The following is a 21,272-nucleotide window of genomic DNA, read 5'->3' on the forward strand; positions in this document are numbered from 1 at the left end:
GGAGAACATACAAACTCCATGCAGATGTTCTCCTTGGTCAGATTTCAATCTAGGACCCCACCGTGCTTCTTCTTCAGAAGAGGAAGAAGAGGAGAAGGAAGAGGAGGGGAAAGGAGGAGAAAGAAGAAGCACGGTGGCTCAGTGGCCACTAGCACTGTTGCCTTTAGGCGTCCTAGGTTCAAATTTGACTAAGGACATTGACATGGAGTTTGTATGTTGCATCTGTGTGGGTTTCGTTCTCATAAACTTTATCACTATTATCTACATAATGCATACATTTAGGGAAAAGAAGTAGAAATCATTTTAGTGGGTTCGGCTGAGATGAATCGCCCAAAATGTGGGTTCATGCCAAACCCAACTTTTAGAAAAATTTGACTCCAAACAGGGATCAACTGTTCCAGTTTGCTTAATGCAAAGTAAGAAAGCTTTCAAAAATAGAAGTGTTAATGGGTTTTTATGGTCAAATAACAAAATACAAAGTGAATAAACAAAAGAGGAATGTAAACCAAAGCAATATGTTGCACTCTTTGTGCAAGTGCAACTAGACGAATTGGTGTTGCTTTTAAGGCACAGTTTTTGAAGGAACTTGGCAGAGAGTTTTGAAGAACTAACCACAGATCTTCTTCAGATGTAGGCTTGCTAAATTCCTTTGGATTCTTTATGTAATCCCAGACAGACTTAATGCTATTGAGAACAGGGCTCTATGGGGGCCATATCATCACTTCTAGGACTCCGTGGTCTTCTTTACACTGAAAATAGTTCTTAATGACCTTGGCCGTATGTTTGGGGTTGTTGTCCTGCTGCAGAATAAATTTGAAGCCAGACACATTCTATTTTTGAAAAAAAACTCTTACCTTGCAGCAAATTTTTCCATACCTGCCTAAAACTTTTGCACAGGAATGTACATCCAAATTTGGTGACATTACAATACAATTTTTAGATGTTTTCGTTTCTGCCAAGAATGGACAGAGTTATAGGAAGCCAATGATTAAGAACACTTATTTGCATTTTAATACTTTTCATCCCGGTCATATTAAAACAGCCGTTTACTATGGGCAAGTTTTGCTTTTAAAACTAAACAATACTAACTGTAAAGGTTTTTTACGACAAGCAAATGATCTGAAAATCCAATCTTTCTACTTCTGGATGATGCCTTGAAGAAAGTTAATGCAGCCAACTGCGTAGATCTTCTTCATAAAAAGAACAGAAAAGTAAAAAAATGCAAGAAGTAAAATTTTGTGAAAAACAATTCTTTTTTCTTTTAATCCCCTTGCGCTATTAATTAGATATAGCTTTTTGAACAGAAAACCATGTTTCTCATTTAGATGCTACGTTAATTTGAAAAATAAATTAGTAAAGAGCAGGTTGTCAGAAAAAGTGTGATTGGTTGTCAATATTAGTACCAGTAAGCAATTTCAAATGCAGAAGCTGTACATTATGTAGATTTAATGAACATTTAAAAATGATTAGGTTAGGGGGCATTTCTCATTCGGTGAGTAAATGTATCAGTTGTACAACAAACTTTATTGTTGGTCATCTATGGAACTTGTGGTTCTAGGATATTGGTAAGACAATTCGCTGCTTGTATAAGAGGATCAATGAACACTTTAAATGTGTGAGTACAGATATCAGGTCAGACCGTCTAATTCAACATGTCTGTGAAATGCATGATGATAACGCTAATGTTTTGTGGTTTGCAGGAATAGTGAGTGGATTATCCAATGATGAAGACGGGCATAAATCATTAATTAAAACAGAAACCAAGGGGATTATGAAAATGAGTGCTTTAGGGGCTCTTGGTTTGAATGATAAAAATGATTTAAGTGTGTTTTTATAATTGTTCTAAAATGTGTTTCCTTTTGTATTATTGTCGTCTAGTTGTTATGGATACAGCTTGATGTTAGTATGTAAAGAAACGCCATGGTGCGTATACCACATGAAAGCTCAAGAAAGCATCAGTGGACAAGAAACAGTTGCTGCTTGCCTGATTCCTCCTCCTCTGTGTGTCCTTATGCTACACATGTAATAAAGAGGTTTAGCCTTTTAGAAAAGAATTCTTTGTGGTAAGTGCTGCGATTTCACTTCTTCTGATTGGTATTTGGTTTGTATGTGTTTTTAAGCTTTTTGGAAACTAAATAGGAATATTTTCATACATCAACAGCAAACCGAGATCTTGAAAGTGTTGAGTACTGAAATGCAGAGTATAACAGAGTTGTAGAACTCTTCTGATTGGTATATGATGTGCTTTTTATATGCCTGCTGAGCACCACTGGGATTATAAATCTGCAATGTATGTAAAAACTGATTTTTAGAGATAGTGCCATTTGTTTTCTGCACTTGTTGTACATTCAGACTAAATACTTCCCACAGATGAGAAGAGGACACAATTCTATAGGCAGCCCTTTCAGAGTTAACTACATTAAGTACAAATATCTCTCATGTCCTAATAGTTTGTGTCCATATATCAGCCTGGATTACAAACTATTCAACTCACATAGGGTTGCCTAGACTGGATGCAGTCAAGTGTTATAGGCCCATACTGGGCATCCATGGGCTTCTGATTTTATATGAAGCTATATTTTGAATAAAGTTTTGTGAGAATCTGAGACATGTTCCATCATATTTCCCATTAGGCAGTTACATATAGGCACCATACTGCAGCACACCAAGTGTGAGCACTGAGCAGGGGGTTGGACCAGATGACCGTAGAGGTCCCTTCCAACTCTACCATTGTAGGATTTTCTGCGTCCACAGTAGGACTGCTTTAAGGATAGGGCAAACAGTGACATCACAGTCATGTGATCTGTCTCAATACTTCTACTGTGAGTTGTTAAAGGAGAGCCAGGCAGCATATATTGGTGCAAAGCAGAAGAGCTTTTTATTCCCCCATAACATGCAGAAAGCTACGTTTCGACCTCCACGGTCTTTTTCAAGCTTGAAAAAGACAGTGGAGGTTGAAACGTAGCTTTCTGCACGTTATGGGATAATAAAAAGCTCTTCTGCTTTGCACCATTATATATGCTGCCTGGCTCTCTCCTTTAACAACTTCCATTTGGATACTTCTGAGGACTTGGCTTTGGATCCTCTTGCCCGGCTCTGCATAGCTGACTGCCCGACCCGGAGTGGGTGATATAGTAGTGCTGCAGCTGCACTCTTCATTATACAATACTTCAACTGTGATCGCTAAGTCCATACCCCTACAAACAATAACCAGCAAGGGACTCATTAGGGGGCAGGCGGCAGAGACCTTACATAATGTCCAAATGCCGGCACTAAACTGCGCTGTCTATTTAGTTGACCTGTCAGCTTCCGACCTACCAACAGGTGGATCTGACAACCCTCTTACTTTTGACTTCTCCTCTATGCATTTACAGATATAGCAGGAGGCTCTGAGAAGCCTAGCAGCACACCAGACTGGACCATATCAGTGACTCTGTGAGTAATGTGTCTGGCTGTGTCTCTGCTCTGTCCTCCCTCCTCCACATGTTTACAGAACAGCAATAGGATGGAGTGGATGGCGACTGCCAAGTGCAGCTGAGAATGGGGTATGGAAGGAGGGAGAGCAGCCGAAACTCCACTGTGCACCAATGTTTTATACCACATTAAATGTATATTAACATTATTACAACATTATACATATATATTTAATATACACTTAGTACCTTATTCTTGCTTTGTGTCAGTGAGTTATAAAGTTACAGCAGTATGGTAATACTACTCCTTTCTTACTCCTCTCTAACTCACTAAAACAAACAGGGATATAGTACTAAGTCCTGCAGAGTGAATATATCTTTAATGGGGTTGGGCGAGACAATGTTTTTTTCTTACAATCAGGTCCCCCATGTCAAAAAATAATAAACAGTCATATACTCACATCTCCGGGCTTCCCACATCTCCTGTGCCGACAGCTCTGGTCATGCCTGTGACATCATGTTTACAGGTTGAAGCTGCCTGTGTACAGGATGTCACAGGATGACTGCAGACTGTAAACACATACCAGGCGCTGAGGACTGAACTGCGTTGCAGGAGATATGGGGAGCCAGGAAAGGTGAGTATATGACTAATTTTATGGCATGACGGACCTGTTTTTAAGGAAAAATATATGTTGGACAACCCCTTTAATTTGTATTGTATCTAACTATGTGAGTTAGAGGAGTAAGAGAAGGCTAGCAGTATTAGTAATTGTGCACTAGTTGCTGTTACTAACAAATACTACTTCTCTCCGATTCCTCTCGTTGGCTAAATTCAAACAGCCGTATACAAGTTTCTTGGGTGTAAAAAAATAAATAAAAAATGAGCAAGCCTATGAACATGGTCTGTATGCTGTCTGATTTTGAAGGACCCCATTCATTGCATGCCCTACTCTCATCTGTGACAACATATGAGAATTGCACATGCAGAAATTGTTTTTACACTGACCATTAGTCCATGTGAAAAACCATCCATCTGAATAGCCTAATAAAGCTATAACGCCTTCATGTTCTGTTCAAACATACAGTCATCTGAATAGTCCCTAACTCCAATAGGCAGAGCAATGCTACCATGCTAAATCACACTGAAAGTATGGACTGATATGTTACATTGCTCATGTCACTATTATTTGCATACCAAAACACCATGTGCGGTATCAGGACATGCTTTCTTGGTGGTTTGGTGTGGAAATAAAATCAATGTGAGCAATGCAGTGTGATGCTCTGCAACATCTGAGGCATGTAATATGGTAACCGGCAGCAGAAGATGTATGTATTATGAGGCTTTGCAGTGGCAAATGTGTGCATTGAAATGCTCTGCAGCACATGAGGTGTGTATTATGAGGTTCAGGATGAGAGCCCGCTCTTTAGATTTTTGCACTGGACCCACTAATGTGTTAAAATTGCCTTGGTCCACAAATCTGTAAAAGAACCATTAGGGACCTTACTCCATGGTATAAGGTCTTTACACAAGTCAAAGCCATGAGCATGAGTCTTGATCTTCAGGTGTGAAAAATGAAAAACTTCTCAGTATAATTCTGCATATAGCAAATATCATGCAACAACTGCATTTTATTGAATTTGGAGCAGCTTATGTAATTTTTGTTGCCTTGTAAAATGATGCATTTTTTTGACAGTATTGATAAATCTTCGTCATTGCATTGTGTTACATTGGCTAATAGGTGACCTCCCACTATTATATTGCGTCATCTATTGATCATCATTCCCTAGAAAACATGAAGTGCTTAAGGGTGCCTGTTTACAGGCAGGTTTGAATTGCGCTCCCCACAGTGATAATCCGGCCGCAGGGGAACGCAGTGAAAGCTCTCCATAGTGTTGCTATGGAGAGCGCTTTCCCCTGTCAACGAGCAGAGAAGCATTGCGATTCTCTGCTCGCGGGCAGCAATTCGCAGCATGCTGCAAATTTACCGCAATTCTCCACAGTCAGCCTATCTGTCAGATAGGCTGGCAGCAGAGATAAGTCTGTCAGCTCCTGCTCCGGGGCGGCGGTATCCCGCAGGGGATCTCCGCCGCGGGATACTGCAACGCCAATGGACAGGCAGCATTAAAGGGGTTCTGTCATAAAAAAAAATTCTATACTTGCCTATTCTTCCCCCGTCAGTCTACTTACTGCATCTTCTCCTCGCTGATCTTCTCCTATTTCCTGCAGTCCGGGGGTTCACCTCACCTCTAGTTGTCCAATTCTTCTGCTTCCTGTGACGTTCCATACATTCACAGGCAGTCTTTTTCCTGCCCAGCAATATTCCTTCCTGCTCAGAATTCCTTCCTAGCCAGTGAACGCTACTTCAAAGGGATGTGACCTTCACTAATCTGCAGGAAGAAGAATGCCAGGAATGCCGGCTTCATAGCAAGCCGGACAGCTGGAGGTGAGTTGATCCAGGGGACTGGAGAAGATCAGCGAGGAGAAGATGCTGTAAGGAGTCAGCCTATGGAGGAATAGGTGAGTATACTTTTTTTTTTCGATGACAGAACCCCTTTAAGTAAAAATACAGTAACATATGTATCAATACTGCAGTCTAACTTTTTTTGATGCATATAAAGTACAGTAGGGAGAGTTCAAATGGGGAGGATTTCTGAACAGCTGTGTAGAGGTCATTGGGAATCAGTTTCCTAGCTCTGGACGTAAGGCACCTGCAGGCTGGGTTATGAGAGGTCAAACCAATACTGTCATGCACTCTCTGAGTCATATGAGGTGGCTGTGACCTCCTTCTAATTTATTTGGAACAAGGGCTTCTAATGATCCATTAAACTAGTACACATTGCCTAAAATATTCTAAATTGGATTTAGAAGTGATGACTCCTGACTTTCCCTTCAGGGCTTTTAGCACTTCTCCTCATTACTGTGTTCACCATTGCTCTTCACAGTAACTGATGGCAGATATAATCTTCCCTCTGTGTATGATGAAATGCTAAACAGCGGAAATATTTTTAATTTGCTATTCAAAGTTTATAATTATATGAATAGCAAAACTGCATGTTATGTTTAATCCAGCACAATATGCTGACAATATAAATAAATGTAGTAAGTTTACAAAATTATATATATGTAAGGGGTCTGGGACTTTTATTATTGATGATGATCTATCCTCATGATAGGTCATCAATAGTTGATCAGCAGGGGCCTGCCATTCAGGATGCCCGCCAATCTGATTGCCAAGCCTGCTGTCAGTGTGGACAGCACTGGAAGCCGATAGCACTTTCCATATTGCTGCAGCTCAGTTTGGTATTGCAAGCACAACTGGTATTGACGTCAATGAGAGCTATGCCCATAGTACCAAGCAGAACTTGGAAGCACCATCCCAGATTAAGTGTATAAAAAGGTGGTGCTGCAGCCAGAGCCACATTATCTATGGCCCATTGTACCAACAAAAAATATAAAAAGGCCAGCAAAAATTGATGGAAAATTAGTGAAAATGTATTGTGTACATCCAGATGCAGATAAAGTAGCAGTAGCAACATTTCGGGCACAAAATCCTTTACATTTATTGGACAGCTATTCACTACCTTGATAAAGTCCAAGGCACTTTGAGAACATTGCATTAAAGACTGGAGTCCACTTCCCTGGTGACTCAGGTCCCAGTTTCCTTTGCGGTTCCAGCATACACCTCCAGCCTTTATTGCACTGCTCCTAAAGTACCTTACTCTTTACATTTATTGGCCGGATTCTGCAACTATTCACTAGCTTGATAAAGGGCTTTCTGCTCAAAATGCTGCTACTGCTACTATATCTGCAGCTTGATGTATACAATAAATTCTCAGTATTTTTTAATTAATTTTTGCCATTGTGTGCTTTTTCTATTTTTGGTATAGTTCCAAACCAGACTGCTGCAATATTGACCGTGCTATCTGTTTTCAGCACTGTCTGTACTGACAGCAGGCCAAACTATCAGCTGATTGGCAGGGATCCTAAGTGTTGGATCCCCACCAATCAACTATTGAGGACTTATCCTAAGGATAATAATAAAAGTCCTGGACAACCCATTTAACCATTGGAATATAGGAAGGTTGCTATGTTTGATAGGGTCTAGTTAAAAAGAATGTATAGAGTGTTAGACATTGTTTAACACACTGAAAATATGGCATTTTCAAATCAAAGAGTCAGCAATGCTGCTAGTGACTAAGGGAAACCCTGTAGTTGCTAGAACATGTACCCAGGCAACATTGTATATGTATCCAAAGAGTGTTCTAGTACTAGAGAGTTTTAAGACTATACATTTATAAAGTTTTTTTAACTTTGTTTTATTGAATGCTTTATAGATTTGGTACATAAGCATATTTCACATATCATTGGTGGTATAAGTTTATAAAGTTTAGGAGCATAATGTCTAGGCATGTCTTTGTATATAGAGTGTAAGTTATAGGAATGCCTGTTTATGTGGGGTGCATTATATGGAGATTATGCATAATAGGGTAGGTACTGCAGTGGTAAAGGAGTAGTGCCTAGGAGTAGGGAGTTGTTACATAAATGCTTTTCATAGATAATGTTTATTTGAGATATTTATGATAGGACTGTGCAGGATACTGAAGCAACTAAGTATGCTTAACTATGTTATTCCGTGTTTGTAACAGTTTCTGCCATGGCCTGTGTAGACGTATGTGTATACTTTTGAACTCAGACATGGGGACAATTGGAAAATGCTCTGCACCACATCACCATGCTAGGCTGCTTCTGTGCATGAGTGAGCAAATCAGAAAGCACATTCTGCCCTACAGGGTGATGCTGAGAGGTATCGAAGGCATGGTGTTACACATAAATGGTGTTATTATAGTTGGTGCATGCCACAGTGGTCAGGACAGCAAGCAAGCGTCAGCATGCAGGGCAAGCTTGGGTGTAGCCAAGGCAAAAAAAAAACACACACACACACACAAAGTCCTGGAAGCCTTATGAGAGGTTGGGAATGGACTTGTGTGGGATTTCCCTGGAGCCTTCTGTTCAGACTGATGTACTGGATAGTCAACCGTGAAAGTGTGGGAGTACCAGTCATTTCCGCTATTTTGCTGAAGAGTGAAAGAGCCCTCAAGCACGCAGACTGAGTGTTCAAGGACTGTGTGATGTGTTGAAAGCCCATGGAGCCAAGAAAGACCCAATAGTAACGAAAAAACTTTGTAACTAAAGTGGCAAGCAGTGTAACTAATTGACTGTGTATAACTGAGAAGTGTGATTATGTGCAAAGGACCTGTGTTTGTGCAAAATACTGTAATTTGTTCAATGAGCTGCTACAAAGTTGCTAAACTGTTCTGGACTGTGCCGCAGCATTCTAAAACTGTGCGTTGAGTTCAAGTGAAGTGAGTTCAATACTACTTATTCACATTAAGTGACTGTTTCACTGAAACAGCCACCAAGTGACATTTATTATTGCCTTTCAGAATCCTTATTCCACCTGCATGTCTAGTGTCTAAAGATGCACCAAATTTGTCATACAGTACGTGCCACTGTGATTATTTTGGCGCATTGTCAGACTGTCTTATTTAAGGTTTATAATGTCTAAAAATTAAACAGAATTAGTAAATCTTCCCCATTGTGACCAAGAATTTTTCCATTAGAGACTCCTGAATGTGTTAAAACTGAAGTTGGACACTCCTACAGTATCAATTCAGAAATATTTATAAATGGCTACAGACAGATCCTTGGGCATTCTCAACTAATATAAGAATACAGTTCCTAGATCGTCTTCTCTAAGTATCTTAATTTGGTGTATAAGACAGATAAGGTATGTACTGTATACACTAAATGTAGCCAAAAATTCTGTAAGGAGGCCAAGAAATTGTGACTTACTTCATCTTCATAAAGAGCCATGCCTCTAACTGATCCTGTAGTTCCAGCACGCTTCATCTGTGATAAAAGAAAATAGAAATGTTAAATAATTGAACACAATGATAAATCATCACCAAATACTATAATATAACAATGAGACAAACACAACAGCAGGTTAGTATATCAGCAAGCAAGACAAAATACCATCATAGAATTCCAGGTAATGTGTTCGGGGATATTATAGCATATTACATAGAATCACGTTCATTTGGCCAGAAGTAATTCTAGTAATTGTTTTTGCCAGGCCCTACACGCTTCGGGTGAGGGTTACTTTGCTTCTTAGACTCACATTGTTAGAGGTCAATGCTGCCATGTTCCAGCCCTAACATGCCATCATTTACAGCTACTCATGTAAGCTGCTAGGGCCTTCCAGCCTTGACCCTATCATGTTCTAGGGGTGTGAAATGGGCGTTCCTCTTGTCAAACCCCTAGCTTCCGGTGGCGTCAAGATACAATAATACCAGATTTTGATTTTCTACTTTTTTTCCGACGACCAGTTGTGTGGAGGTAACTTAGCACCAAAGAGGTATCTGTACTATATGAAATTGATGTCTCGGCGGCCTTCAAGAAGTATATTCCTATTAGGACATGTTGCCATAAAAGGCATTCAGTGTCAGGGAGCTGACTGTGTAGTTAGTGCATGTTTCAGTTTCCAGTACTTACAAAAGGAGGTTCTTGGAAAGTTAAATTCTTCTTGCATTTTGTATGAAAGGTTTGATGGTATGGTCAGTGTAATCATCTACATGTGAGACATTTTCCTTCCCCAAAACAGAACATTCCTCCAATGCAAGTACTGCAGATGGGGGGTTGTACTGTATTTTCTAGCAGAATGTGAATGAGGATTCTACAACTAAAATCCTGTAAAAAAAATACAATTTGAAGAAATTTTTCCCAAATCCCTCCAGCTACAACTCAGGCCTGTTTCCACTTTTACACAGCAGTATTTTGCATCAGTTTTTGTAAGTTAAAACCAGTAGACCAGTAGTTGGTTGGCCATAGAAAAGTTACAGATAAGTCCATTATGTTTTTTCTTTACTTATGCTCAACTTCTGATTTTGGCTCACAAATAGTAATTAGTGATGAACGAGCATACTCGCTAAGGGCAATTGCTCGAGCGAGCATTGTCCTTAGCGAGTACCTGCCCACTCATCTCTAATAGTAATGGAAAATACTGACCAGAATATCACCTCATCAAAATGACCTACAACATATTGCATGGAGGTGAAAAAACATTAGTAAACAATGCCAAGAAAAAAAAATCATACCGGAATAACTCGCTCCAGGCAAATATTGAAATTCTTTTTCACATTTGGTTTTAACTTCTTCAAGGAAAACCTCGTCTCACCAATAAATTCATTATGACCAAATTTGTCCTCATCGCAAACAGATATTCTGAAAGTAAAGTGACAAAATTTTAAAAATATAATAAATGTGCAGTCTCTGCAATAGTTCGGCACTCCCTGCAAGGCTGTGAACTAGTGGTCTAGCGTACATTGCCGGGCAGGAAGGAGTCTGTCTGTGAATGTACGTAAATGTCACAGAAGAATCAGCCAGCTGGAGGTGAGGTGACTTTCCCCTGGGACTGCAGGAGATAGGAGAAGATCAGCGAGGAGAAGATCTGGTAGACTGAAGGGGTAGGAATAGGTGAGTATAGAATTTTTTTAATGACAGAACCCCTTTAAGGCTAAAATTAGTTATGTCACTAAGGGTTAAAATGTACAGCTGATTTATGTGTCAATTATATTTACTTGAGATATAAACTTAAAATCTATAATAACGTGACATTTTCAGGAGGGCTTTTCAGATTTTAATTTGAATGTTAAGCGACTTACACACGGACTATTATAAAAAGGACACTCAAGATTTTCAGGTGCAACTCATATTGGAAGGCAAACAGACATTCCGTCCATGAGATGTCCAATGTACGGGACCATGCACATGTACATGTGATATTTTCATCAGAGAATCGGACAACGATAGGCCGTGCTGCATTTTATTTTACTGTGCCAGAACCCTTGAGGAGGTTAAAATGTCTTGTCAGGCTGCTTCTTTATTAATTCTCAAATTATTCACCAAGTCCCAATTAATTGGTATGAAATATACTGACCTCTTTACCAATAAAATCAAAATCTTGCAAGCCCTTCTCTCCCAATGAGAATTAATGCTAACATTAATAACCATGTACTGAATTTGCTATAGTTAATTATATGAAAGTGTAAGGGGCTACCCACAAGGGGTTAACACAACCTCTATGATGAGACGAGCCCAGAGTCAGGCCCTAAGCATAGGGGATAGTGGAGAAGAACCTTTGAGCCTGTTCCGTCCACAGGTCCTAATTCCCTAGCAGACCAGAGACATTGAGGACTGCAGAGTCTGATTGGTGCCCAAAAGCAGACAGCCCAGTTAGAAGGAAAAGACTAGTCAAGCCGCTCTTTTGTAAGGGTGAAAGCATCCACTTGCCTTAGTGTCTTTCTCTGTAATTCATCATCGGTAATTCCATGATATACAAGACTCTCATTCCATACTGGATTACGAGTGTTTCTGAGAGTTTTGGTGCGCAGTTTGTTTGCCTGAAAATAGAAGACCAAGAAAAATATGTTTTAAATGGTTTTATAAACTGTAAGTATCATCTTAAAGGTGGTTTCCATTCATAACATGACATATCATTAAAAGAGGTTTTACCATTACTATAAAAAGTTTTCAAGCAGCTGGGCGAATTATAGAATAAAAAAAATAGACAATGCTAGCCTCTTTTTAGACCCACAAAATAAAGCTTCAGGAAGCACGTGACCGTCTTCATCGCACATGACCAGAGGCCACAGTGCTATCATCGGCGCTGCTGGCATTATGGTACCCAGGATATGAGCGTTTCGGGCATTAAGCGGCTTCATAAATCCAAGGATAGATGAGCACTATCTATGCTTGGATTTTATAGCCTGTCCAATTGTTGGAAAAGTTTTATAGTAATGTTAAAATTCCTTTAAGATATAAACCTGATCTGTGAGGGTTAGACTGTAGCCACCCTTCTGGTCAAACGCAGTGTCTCAGATCCCTATAAATAACAGATAGCTGACTGGTATGCACATGTAGAGGAGTAGCGCTTCTACATAGGAATTGGTGTCTTCTCACTAAGCAGTATTATTGGAGAAATTTGCACCACCGTGTGGTATCATGTTGTGTTTGCAATTGTTTATTTTGGTGTTTATTTAGCTGATTAGAGAAATGGGATGGTGCTGAAGAACATAGTCATGTGGTGTGTGTCCCTTCTACAAGAGGCAGTGGTGTGTCGGAGAGAGAACAGTGGGTATGCAGTCCAGGGGGCTCTGCTACATAAAGGTGAGCACATGCTTCACATGCTCCTAACGCTAGGAGACAAAAACGACGGATTCAAGCGAGTGGCCACGTTCTTCATATGCCGGGCTTTGTTCTTCCAGTCATCTGAATTTTGAACAATGTGGTGATTGTTAAAATAAAAGTTTTTTCAGCAGCACTCAAGATGTTGTGTGGTGGATTTTCCTGTTCGATCCCATTGCTTGCCGAGTGGAATCCTGCCATTCTGGTTAGCTTCCCCCCATCTGTTCTTCACATAACCATAGAAATTTATGGACAATACAGCTCAGTTAGCAATTAAAAATGCTGACTGATCTTAGGCTTACAGCATAACTATGCCATTAAGCTTACTCAATGTAGAACATACTTGAAGTTCTATATGAATCAAACCTATGAATTTGCTGTCTCGGTCGGGAAAAAAAAATCAACAGAATGTTTAAAAAAGTTGAACACTAGTCATTGATTGCTGAGAATAGTAAGCGGTCATCAGTGTTAAAATCCTTGAGTTTTCCACTTGTATTTAAATAGAATGTCAAGGTTGTATATTCAACAATTTTCTTATACTGTATACTGCTTCATGTAATACTGTAATTCAACATCTGTAGACCGGTACAGTTTTAGCAAAATTTCAGCTGATAGGCCCCCACCGAACTCGAGAACAGTGGTCCCAAGTCCTTCTCTGCCTGTCACTGCAGGGTCCTTTATTCTCCAGCAGTGACATCAGAATGAATGGAGTACTGGCCGAGCATGCGCAGTCGGTACGCCATTCATTTCAATGGGACTGACAGAAATGCCCAAGCACTTGACACTCGGCTATCTCCGGCAGTTGCATGAAAATGAATGGAGCGCTTGCTCCATTCAATCTCCTTCCCACTATGGATAGGCAATAACTTGCGATGTAGGTACAACCCCTTTGAGGATATGTCATTCTAACCAGATCCACAATAATCAATAGAAATCTGCTAAAAGTTTGGACCAGAAAGGAAAAGCAATAAAAGTTTTTTTTAAACAATGTTTAAGCTGAAAAGATGCTAGCAAACAAAATAACTTGGTATGTTGTCGACATTCAGCAACATTTACATTACCTTACTGGCCCCAGGCAAAAGATGCAGCTTAACGTATGGGTCAGCCAAACCATTTGAGTCCATTGGTTTTAGTCCCTAAAATAAAAGCAGATTAATTAAGCAATAATAACTTGCATGTTTTATGACAATAACTATATGAGAAGAAAATGCAGTATGTTTTTTATACATTCAGAGTGTGAGTTAAACCTGGACTACAATATTGATGGCCTACACTTAGGATAAGCCGCCAATATTAGATAATTGAGGGTCCAACTCCCAACATCTGCAGTAATCAACCAACAGAAGGGGTTATGGTGGTTCAGCAAGTGGCATATCAACTTTATTGTCTACCAGGCACAGCACTGTTCTTTTGGTACTTTTGCCTGGTATTTCTGCGCACTCTTTGAATTGGGCTGAGCTGCAGTGAGCTGAAATACCACAATACCGCAATCACAAAGAAACATACAGAGCTCTACCTAGTAAGCAATGACAAGGCACTCACTGTAGTACTATGACTGTTGCAATCAGCTAATCAGTGGGGGTACAGGGAGTCAGAGTCCTCTCATCTGAAGTGGATGGCTTAACCGAAGGATAAGCTATCATTACTGTAGTCCCAAAAAACCCCTTTAATTGACCCATAGTTAGTTAAAAAGTCCTTTTCTTTCCATCTTCATATTCAACTTTGGAATCTTTGTTGCAAAAAAAAAAAATACCAGGTCATTAATTTTTTTATATATTTAATATGTTTTTATTAAAGCTTTTGTGCAATTTTACATATAAACAAAAGAAAAAGTACAAAATATAGCGGGTCTCGCAGGACCACAATAATAGTTTAAAGATTAAAAAAAAAAAAAAAAGATATTGTACCAAATAATGCAATGATAGCCTCTGCAATATGTCCTTCCGGTACATCCTATATAAATTATATGTGCATAATAAAACAATGTAGCGCCAGACCCTCGGACCTGACAATTTGTTTTGCTCATGAAATAATACAACTTTCAAGTACCTGCAGCCATATGGAAAAGAAAAAATAAAAATATTAAGGGTAAACGAAAGGAGGGATATTAAATCTTGAGAAGAAAGAGAAAAAGCAAAAAAAGAGGAGGGGATAGCTAGCAGAAAAGAAGGGAAACCCTCCTGTAGCGACAGACATATAGCTGATTGAAACATTGCTGTGTGTCATCTAGATACCGGGCCTCTGTGTGTCATCTAGATAATCTAGGGCCTCTCATGAACCCTACGAGACCCATCTCTCTACCATCCCATTATATTTTGAAACTCTGATGAGTCACGGAATGCATTCCATAGTACCCAGGCACATCCATTTGAACATGCAGCCTCAGAGCCCTTGTCAACCAACTCCTCCATTAATTGATTCAGCTCCAGAGTGAAGGGGGTGATGCTACTCCGCCAATAGTGGGGGATTACAACTCTGGTTGCAGTGATTAAAATTGGAAATGGCATAACAGACCTTTTTTATTTGTGGCGTGAGGGCCAGGTATGACAGAAAGCAGTGCCAGATGCGGGGTGATCTGCACCGTGCCACGAGATGCTGCCCATATAGCTCAAAGACCTTTTTCCAGAAAGGTTGAATGAGTGGGCATTCCCACCATATATATATAACATGATATCAAGCTCGGAGCCACATCTCCAACATACATTTGAAACTGAGGAAAATATGCAGTGAATTAGGTCTGGGCATCTGTACCACCTAGAGAGGAGTTTAAAATTTTTCTCTTCCACTACACAAGCCAAGGGTAGTTTGTGTGCAAACATGAAAGCTCTCTCCCAATCAGAGTCCTACAACCCCAAAGCCAAGTCCCTCGCCCAACCCCTGATGTATTGTGGAAGACCCTGAGTGAGCCTCCCCAAAATGATTCCATAGATCCTAGAGAGGAACCTGACCGGAGAACCAGCACGCAAAAGTAATTCTTCAATAGGTTCAGGGTGGTTCCAGAAGGGGCATGACCCCAATCGGGTCCTCCAGAATGAAGACAACTGGACATACTCCATCCACATCAGTTTCTGATCAGGTCGAGACACCTGTAGCTCATTAAATGATGGAAGACCCCCGGAACTCGCATTTTGGCAGCACTGTGTATCCTCCTCCTGCTTGCAGAGGAAACTCTGTCTCTCCTGCCCTGGAGGCAACTTGGGGTTGTGAAAAAAGGGGGTCAAGGCTCCCCTATGAATTTCAATGTCCCCTTTGGTGGTCAGCCTGTCCCACAAGTCCAGACAGTTCAAGGTCAATAGGGCATGAGGTAGAGCTGCCGTCCTCAATGGGGATCCACAGCAAGTGGGGCCAAATCAAAGCTGTCTCTAAGCCCACCCACTGTTATGATGCTGCATGATGGTGCCAGTTCATTAACCTGGTGAGGACTGTGGCCGAATGGTAAAAACTTTGAGGTCTGGGAGTCTCACTTTCCCCTGGGTTTCGTGCATGACATGGTCCAGTAACTAATATATCATTACACTTACACTTACACACACACACACACACACGAAAAACCTGTTGAATCTGTTTAAAATTGTGTGCGGGCAGCTTACTTGGCTCGCTAGGGGAGCTACCTCAAGAAAGTTTTATTAAACCCTCTTGCAAAAATGATTGTCAGTCCAAAATACATGCATTTAACTGAAAATTTTAAAAAAATCCTCCCCAAAGGTGTCCATAGCCATTAAGGTGGCTTCACGCACAAGGTTTTTTTTTAGCTGCAGCATTTGTAACATTTTTTTTTGTTTTGTTTTTTTTTAGCTAAAACCTGACGTAGGCCGCCTGCACATGGGCGGAAATCCCGCGGCGGGATTTCCCACGGGATTTCCGCCTCTCAAAGCCTGCATAGGAGTGCATTACAATACGCACTCCTATGCAGACGGCCGCGGTTTGGCCGCGCGAAATCTCGTGCGGCAAACAAACCGCGGCATGTCCTATTTTTGTGCGGGGCTCACAGAGCCTCGCACAGAAACGTCACTCACCCGGCCGCCGTCTCCGGTCTGCGCATGCGCCAGCTGCCCGGCAGCCGACACATAAAAGAGCCGGGGCCGCGCGGGCGCGGGTGAGGACGCGCTCGTCTCTGCAGGCGCTCGGGTCGGGTCTCGCGGCAAGAATTATCGCCGCCGGATCCGACCCGCTCGTCTGCAGGCGGCCTTAGATACAGATGATATGGTAAATAGAAGAGGAATTATTATTCTATGCTCAAAAAACTGGGTCAAAAACTGCCACAAAATTGTGACTTAATAAAACCAGAGTGTGAAACCACCATAATAAAACTGGATTTGTTGACAATGGAATGAATTCTCGCAATAGCTTGCAGGTAACACTTGCAGATGTTCTTGTGATAGATAACAGTATGGCACTGAGTTGATGGTGGGAGGTCAGAATCTCCAGAGTTGATTGTGTGAAGTTGATTCCATGTCTAATTAAGGGCTCTATTTTAATCATTAAGACATACTAAAAATAAAATGTGAAAAGAACATTGGTATTAATCACTATAAGGGTGACTACTAGATGAATTGTTTTTATTCTAATAGCATACAATAAAGAAATACATTTGAATGCACCTTTAGGGCTCCGTTTTACTATTTTAAAACAAAGTAGGTGTAGCTTAAAGGGGTTTTCTGAGAATATTTATCTTTTTAAAATTAACCACTACCCCGCTCTAAACTTACAAATTGAAGCTAAGGCCACTGACGCATCTGGTGAGAAGTCATATGGCCTGTGACATAATCGGGTCTCATAGGCAGGTAACATGACCTAGTAATGAAGAGGCCCTAGGGCTGTTTATGAGATGTCACTTACAGAGCCTCCCATTGGCTGCAGCAGTCATGTGGGTAAACAGCCATGCCACCATTGCAGCCAGTGTAAATCAAGACCAGGTGCAAAGATGGGAGCAGCAGTGCAGTTGCAGCAGGTGAGCCAAAAGGAATTAACTTTCTTTTATTTTTTCATTCTATCCTCCCACCTCCCCCTGCAACCATTGTTTGCTTTGTGGAATATACCTTTAACCTCTTCTGGATCAGATATTTTTGTTTTTTGTCCCAACTTTCAAAGAGCAATAACTTTTTTATTTTTCTATCGACATAGCTGTGGGACAAGTTGTGTATTTTAATGGTGCCATTTAATGTACCATATAATGTACTGAAAAACTTAAACTTTTTAAGTTAAGAGAAATGGGAAAAAAAATGCTACTGCGCCATTGTACGGGTGTTTAGTTTAAATGACACTCATAGTACAGTAATAATGAAACATTCACCTTATTCTGCTGGTCAGTATAATCACGGTGATACCAAATTTATAAAGTTATGTTATGTTTTACTACTTTTAAAAGTAAAGAAACTTTTCTTTTTTTTTTTAACAAAAATTGCTTTCCATCTCCATATTCCGAGGCTCATTTTTTTGTCAATTAGGCTGTGAATTGCTTCTTTTGCAAGTTAAGGCCTCGTGTCCATTGCCGTGTTTGTAAATACTGGGTCTATCAGCAGAGAGCCGGCAGAGGCCACGTATGGCTGCGAGAGTGTACTGCACATGCCCGGGTATCACACGCATGCGGTCATGATCCCGTGTGACTTTTTTTTTTCTTAAATTCCCCACTGTATTTCATAGCGGGGTTGTGTATGAAATCCCCACCAATATGCAATGTATTGTGTCTGGACAGCGTTTGCATTCGCTGCCTATACAAAAGTATAGGGCTCACGCCACATGGTACTGGGCAGTGAGCATGCTGTGATCTATTTCTCATGCGTATCTACTTGCAGTATCTACATGCACATGTGCATGGATCAATGAAAGTCCAATGACTTTTATTGACTCCATTCATCAAGTATCATGCTGCTTTGTGTCGCATGTGTAATATGCGGTGAAAGAACCTTTAGCCCTTAGCTGTAGTTTTTATTAGTACCATTTTGGAGTACGTAAATCTTTTTGATTATTTTTAATTCCGTTTTTTTAGGAGACAGGGTAACAAAAAAAAAACAACTAAATCTGGCATTCTGTACCATACTTTTATTGTGTTTACCATATGGATAAACTGTTATTTTTTCAATGGAGAAAAAAATGTGAAATGGTGTAACTTTAAATATTTTCTTTATATGTTTTGAAAATTCTATTACATTTTTTCCCACATTCTTTTAGTTCCCATAAGGGATGTAAACTTGAGATCAGTGGATAAACGTGTATTGTATACTGCAATACTTAATGTTGTCTATTAAATCCTGCCACAGGCAGAGCTTAATAGGGATCCATGTATGGCTGTTTTGAGAGCCTTCACTAGGTTCCACACTGCCGTGCTAACTGAATTCGAAAGAACCCATGGAGTGCCAGACAGGCCCCCCTCCGGCTGGATTATTAGATACATGTTCAGGTTTAACTGTGCCATCTAAACAGTTAATAGGCATGATTAGAGCTAACTCCAACCACAGCCATGGATGGTGGCTGTCAGAAATAGCTAATCAACACTGAGTATGGAACAAACTCTACTCCGAGCCCACTCCATACATCCTTTGCAACTGCATGACATATATTTAGATTAATCGGTTGGGAAGTGGTTAATATGGTAATCTATTTGGAGTGATACACTGTATAGTAAAAGTTAACTTCCTGCACTGGACTTCTTCCAACTCAGTCTGTTACTGCTACTCTACCATACATCACCCTCCTGCACATTTACAGTACTGGTGAGATGTACTTAACGCTAAGATCTATAAATATACAGAGAGAGGGGGTCTTTGTCATCCCATTGATGCCCCCACGACACAGCATAGTTTATACCACTGTTGCCTCTGCATGTCACAGAATTGTTTTGCATTTTCTTTGCCTTTAATTAAACATATCCCTTCCCAACTTGTATTAGTTACATACATAAATGCAGAAAGACTATTTAATTGTGTAATTATAAGAGAATCTTTCTGTAAGGAGGTCCATACAGAGCTTGACTTCCTAAGTTCAGGTTTATTAACTCAGATAGTAGCATAAATAGATGTCTCATGACTTGTTTAATTTTGGAGCTGTGGAATTAATTAGTCCCTTTATGGACTGAGCCAACTTATATTCAGGGACAGCTCACAGATTGTTTCCTCAGGGGGTGGATAAAAGGTATAACAACAATAATGTTATGAGGGCTTTCCTCCATTAACCTATTTATTATCTTCTTTATTAAAAATAATTAGTGAATGCCGCATGAGTCCTAAATAATTTTTTTTTTTTTTAATTAACAAGTTAATCAGAAGCCAGATTAGCCAAATGTATTTTTTTGTCCTATACAAACATTTCTTATATTTTTGAGAGGAACAACAATGGCAATTTATTTGTCACCTCGTTTACCCTTTCCAATCCAGTATCAGATCTCGCTCGACATTGAGATTTCCCTGCATAGCTCAAGTGCTAATATCAAGCAAGGTTTGACACATGTTTCTAATACTATGCAGAAGAGAGGTCAGTCATTGGAGTTCTCTTCTGCATATGTATATTACATGGAATCCACAATGCGTTTTCCCACTGGAGAGTGGAGCTGGAGAGTATGCCGATGACAAGGAAATTGGATTGGAAAGGGTTAACATAACTAGTAAGACCAATAGCAACAGAAAAACAACTTCTTAGACCTCATATGGGAGGCTGTATACTATAGTATTCATAGATCAATTGGCATACACTAAGTACTTACCTTAGCTTTGATGATGATGCATTGAAGAGAGTTATTGGCCTGGTCATATAAAAGACTGAATTCCAAAGCTCCCAATGTAGCTATACAATAGACAAGCAGAAAAAAATATTTGCTATTTTGTACATTTAAAATCACAAATTTAAAATAAAATAAAAAATTTAAGGCAGATGGGATCTGCGTCCGGTTACGTCAATAGAGCTCGAATATCTACTTTTCCTTTTGTTCTCAAATACTACAGAGCTCTTTGTGAATGAATGGAAAAATGAGCCGAATTCTTTATGGCCCATTAAAACACAGTTTGTCATCTTCAGCACCTGTTCTCAGGAAGAAAATCAATGAAGCATCTCATTCTAAAAGTAGCTCTAGAAGAAGCTAAGTACTTCTCTACAAACACGGATTGTGCTGTTCTATGGATTGGAAAACCAGTGTTTACCATATCTTTTTTTTTCTTCTCTATTTGACTAACATGATATGGAAACCGCAGATGATTGGAACTCATTGTTCGTCTCTTCAGCAATTAGCTGATCTACCCATAATGACACAAATTAAAAGGAAATAACATGAAAGCACTTGCATTAAAAATGCCAAGAATGTTGTAATTTTGAAGATTTGTCTACAATTCTACATGAGGGAAATATCATGAAAAAAATAGAATGTAATTTCCTCAAAGGGGTTATCTCATCACAAATAACCACCTTAATCCCCACAGATCTGGCTATCATGACTCTTGGCAAACAGCTGGTTTTGCCAGGGCAAATTGCCATTGGCTGCTCATTTCTAGTACAGCAGAAATGTATTAATACTTATACACAATCAAATGAATGGCAGTCTATGTAACACAATACATTGACAGACCAAGTCTACCAGAATTAGTGCCACTGATTTATAGTAGCTCTTCAGAATAGCTCATAGA

At 40.0% G+C, this 21,272-nt stretch overlaps 1 protein-coding gene across 1 annotated transcript in view; it reads right to left on the reverse strand.

Moving 5' to 3' along the window:
* The window catches only part of RPH3A (rabphilin 3A), a 248,315-nt gene that overhangs the window by 19,008 nt on the left and 208,035 nt on the right, over positions 1-21,272 (reverse strand). Inside the window, exons 12-16 of the mRNA XM_066601920.1 lie at positions 20,360-20,439; positions 13,722-13,796; positions 11,767-11,876; positions 10,572-10,698; positions 9,268-9,324 (exon numbers count right to left, since the gene is read on the reverse strand). Of these exons, the coding sequence (XP_066458017.1) occupies positions 9,268-9,324; positions 10,572-10,698; positions 11,767-11,876; positions 13,722-13,796; positions 20,360-20,439 (449 nt within the window). The remainder of the gene's footprint in view (positions 1-9,267; positions 9,325-10,571; positions 10,699-11,766; positions 11,877-13,721; positions 13,797-20,359; positions 20,440-21,272) is intronic.

Source organism: Eleutherodactylus coqui, chromosome 5, assembly GCF_035609145.1.
Source record: "Eleutherodactylus coqui strain aEleCoq1 chromosome 5, aEleCoq1.hap1, whole genome shotgun sequence".
Lineage (NCBI taxonomy): Eukaryota > Metazoa > Chordata > Amphibia > Anura > Eleutherodactylidae > Eleutherodactylus > Eleutherodactylus coqui.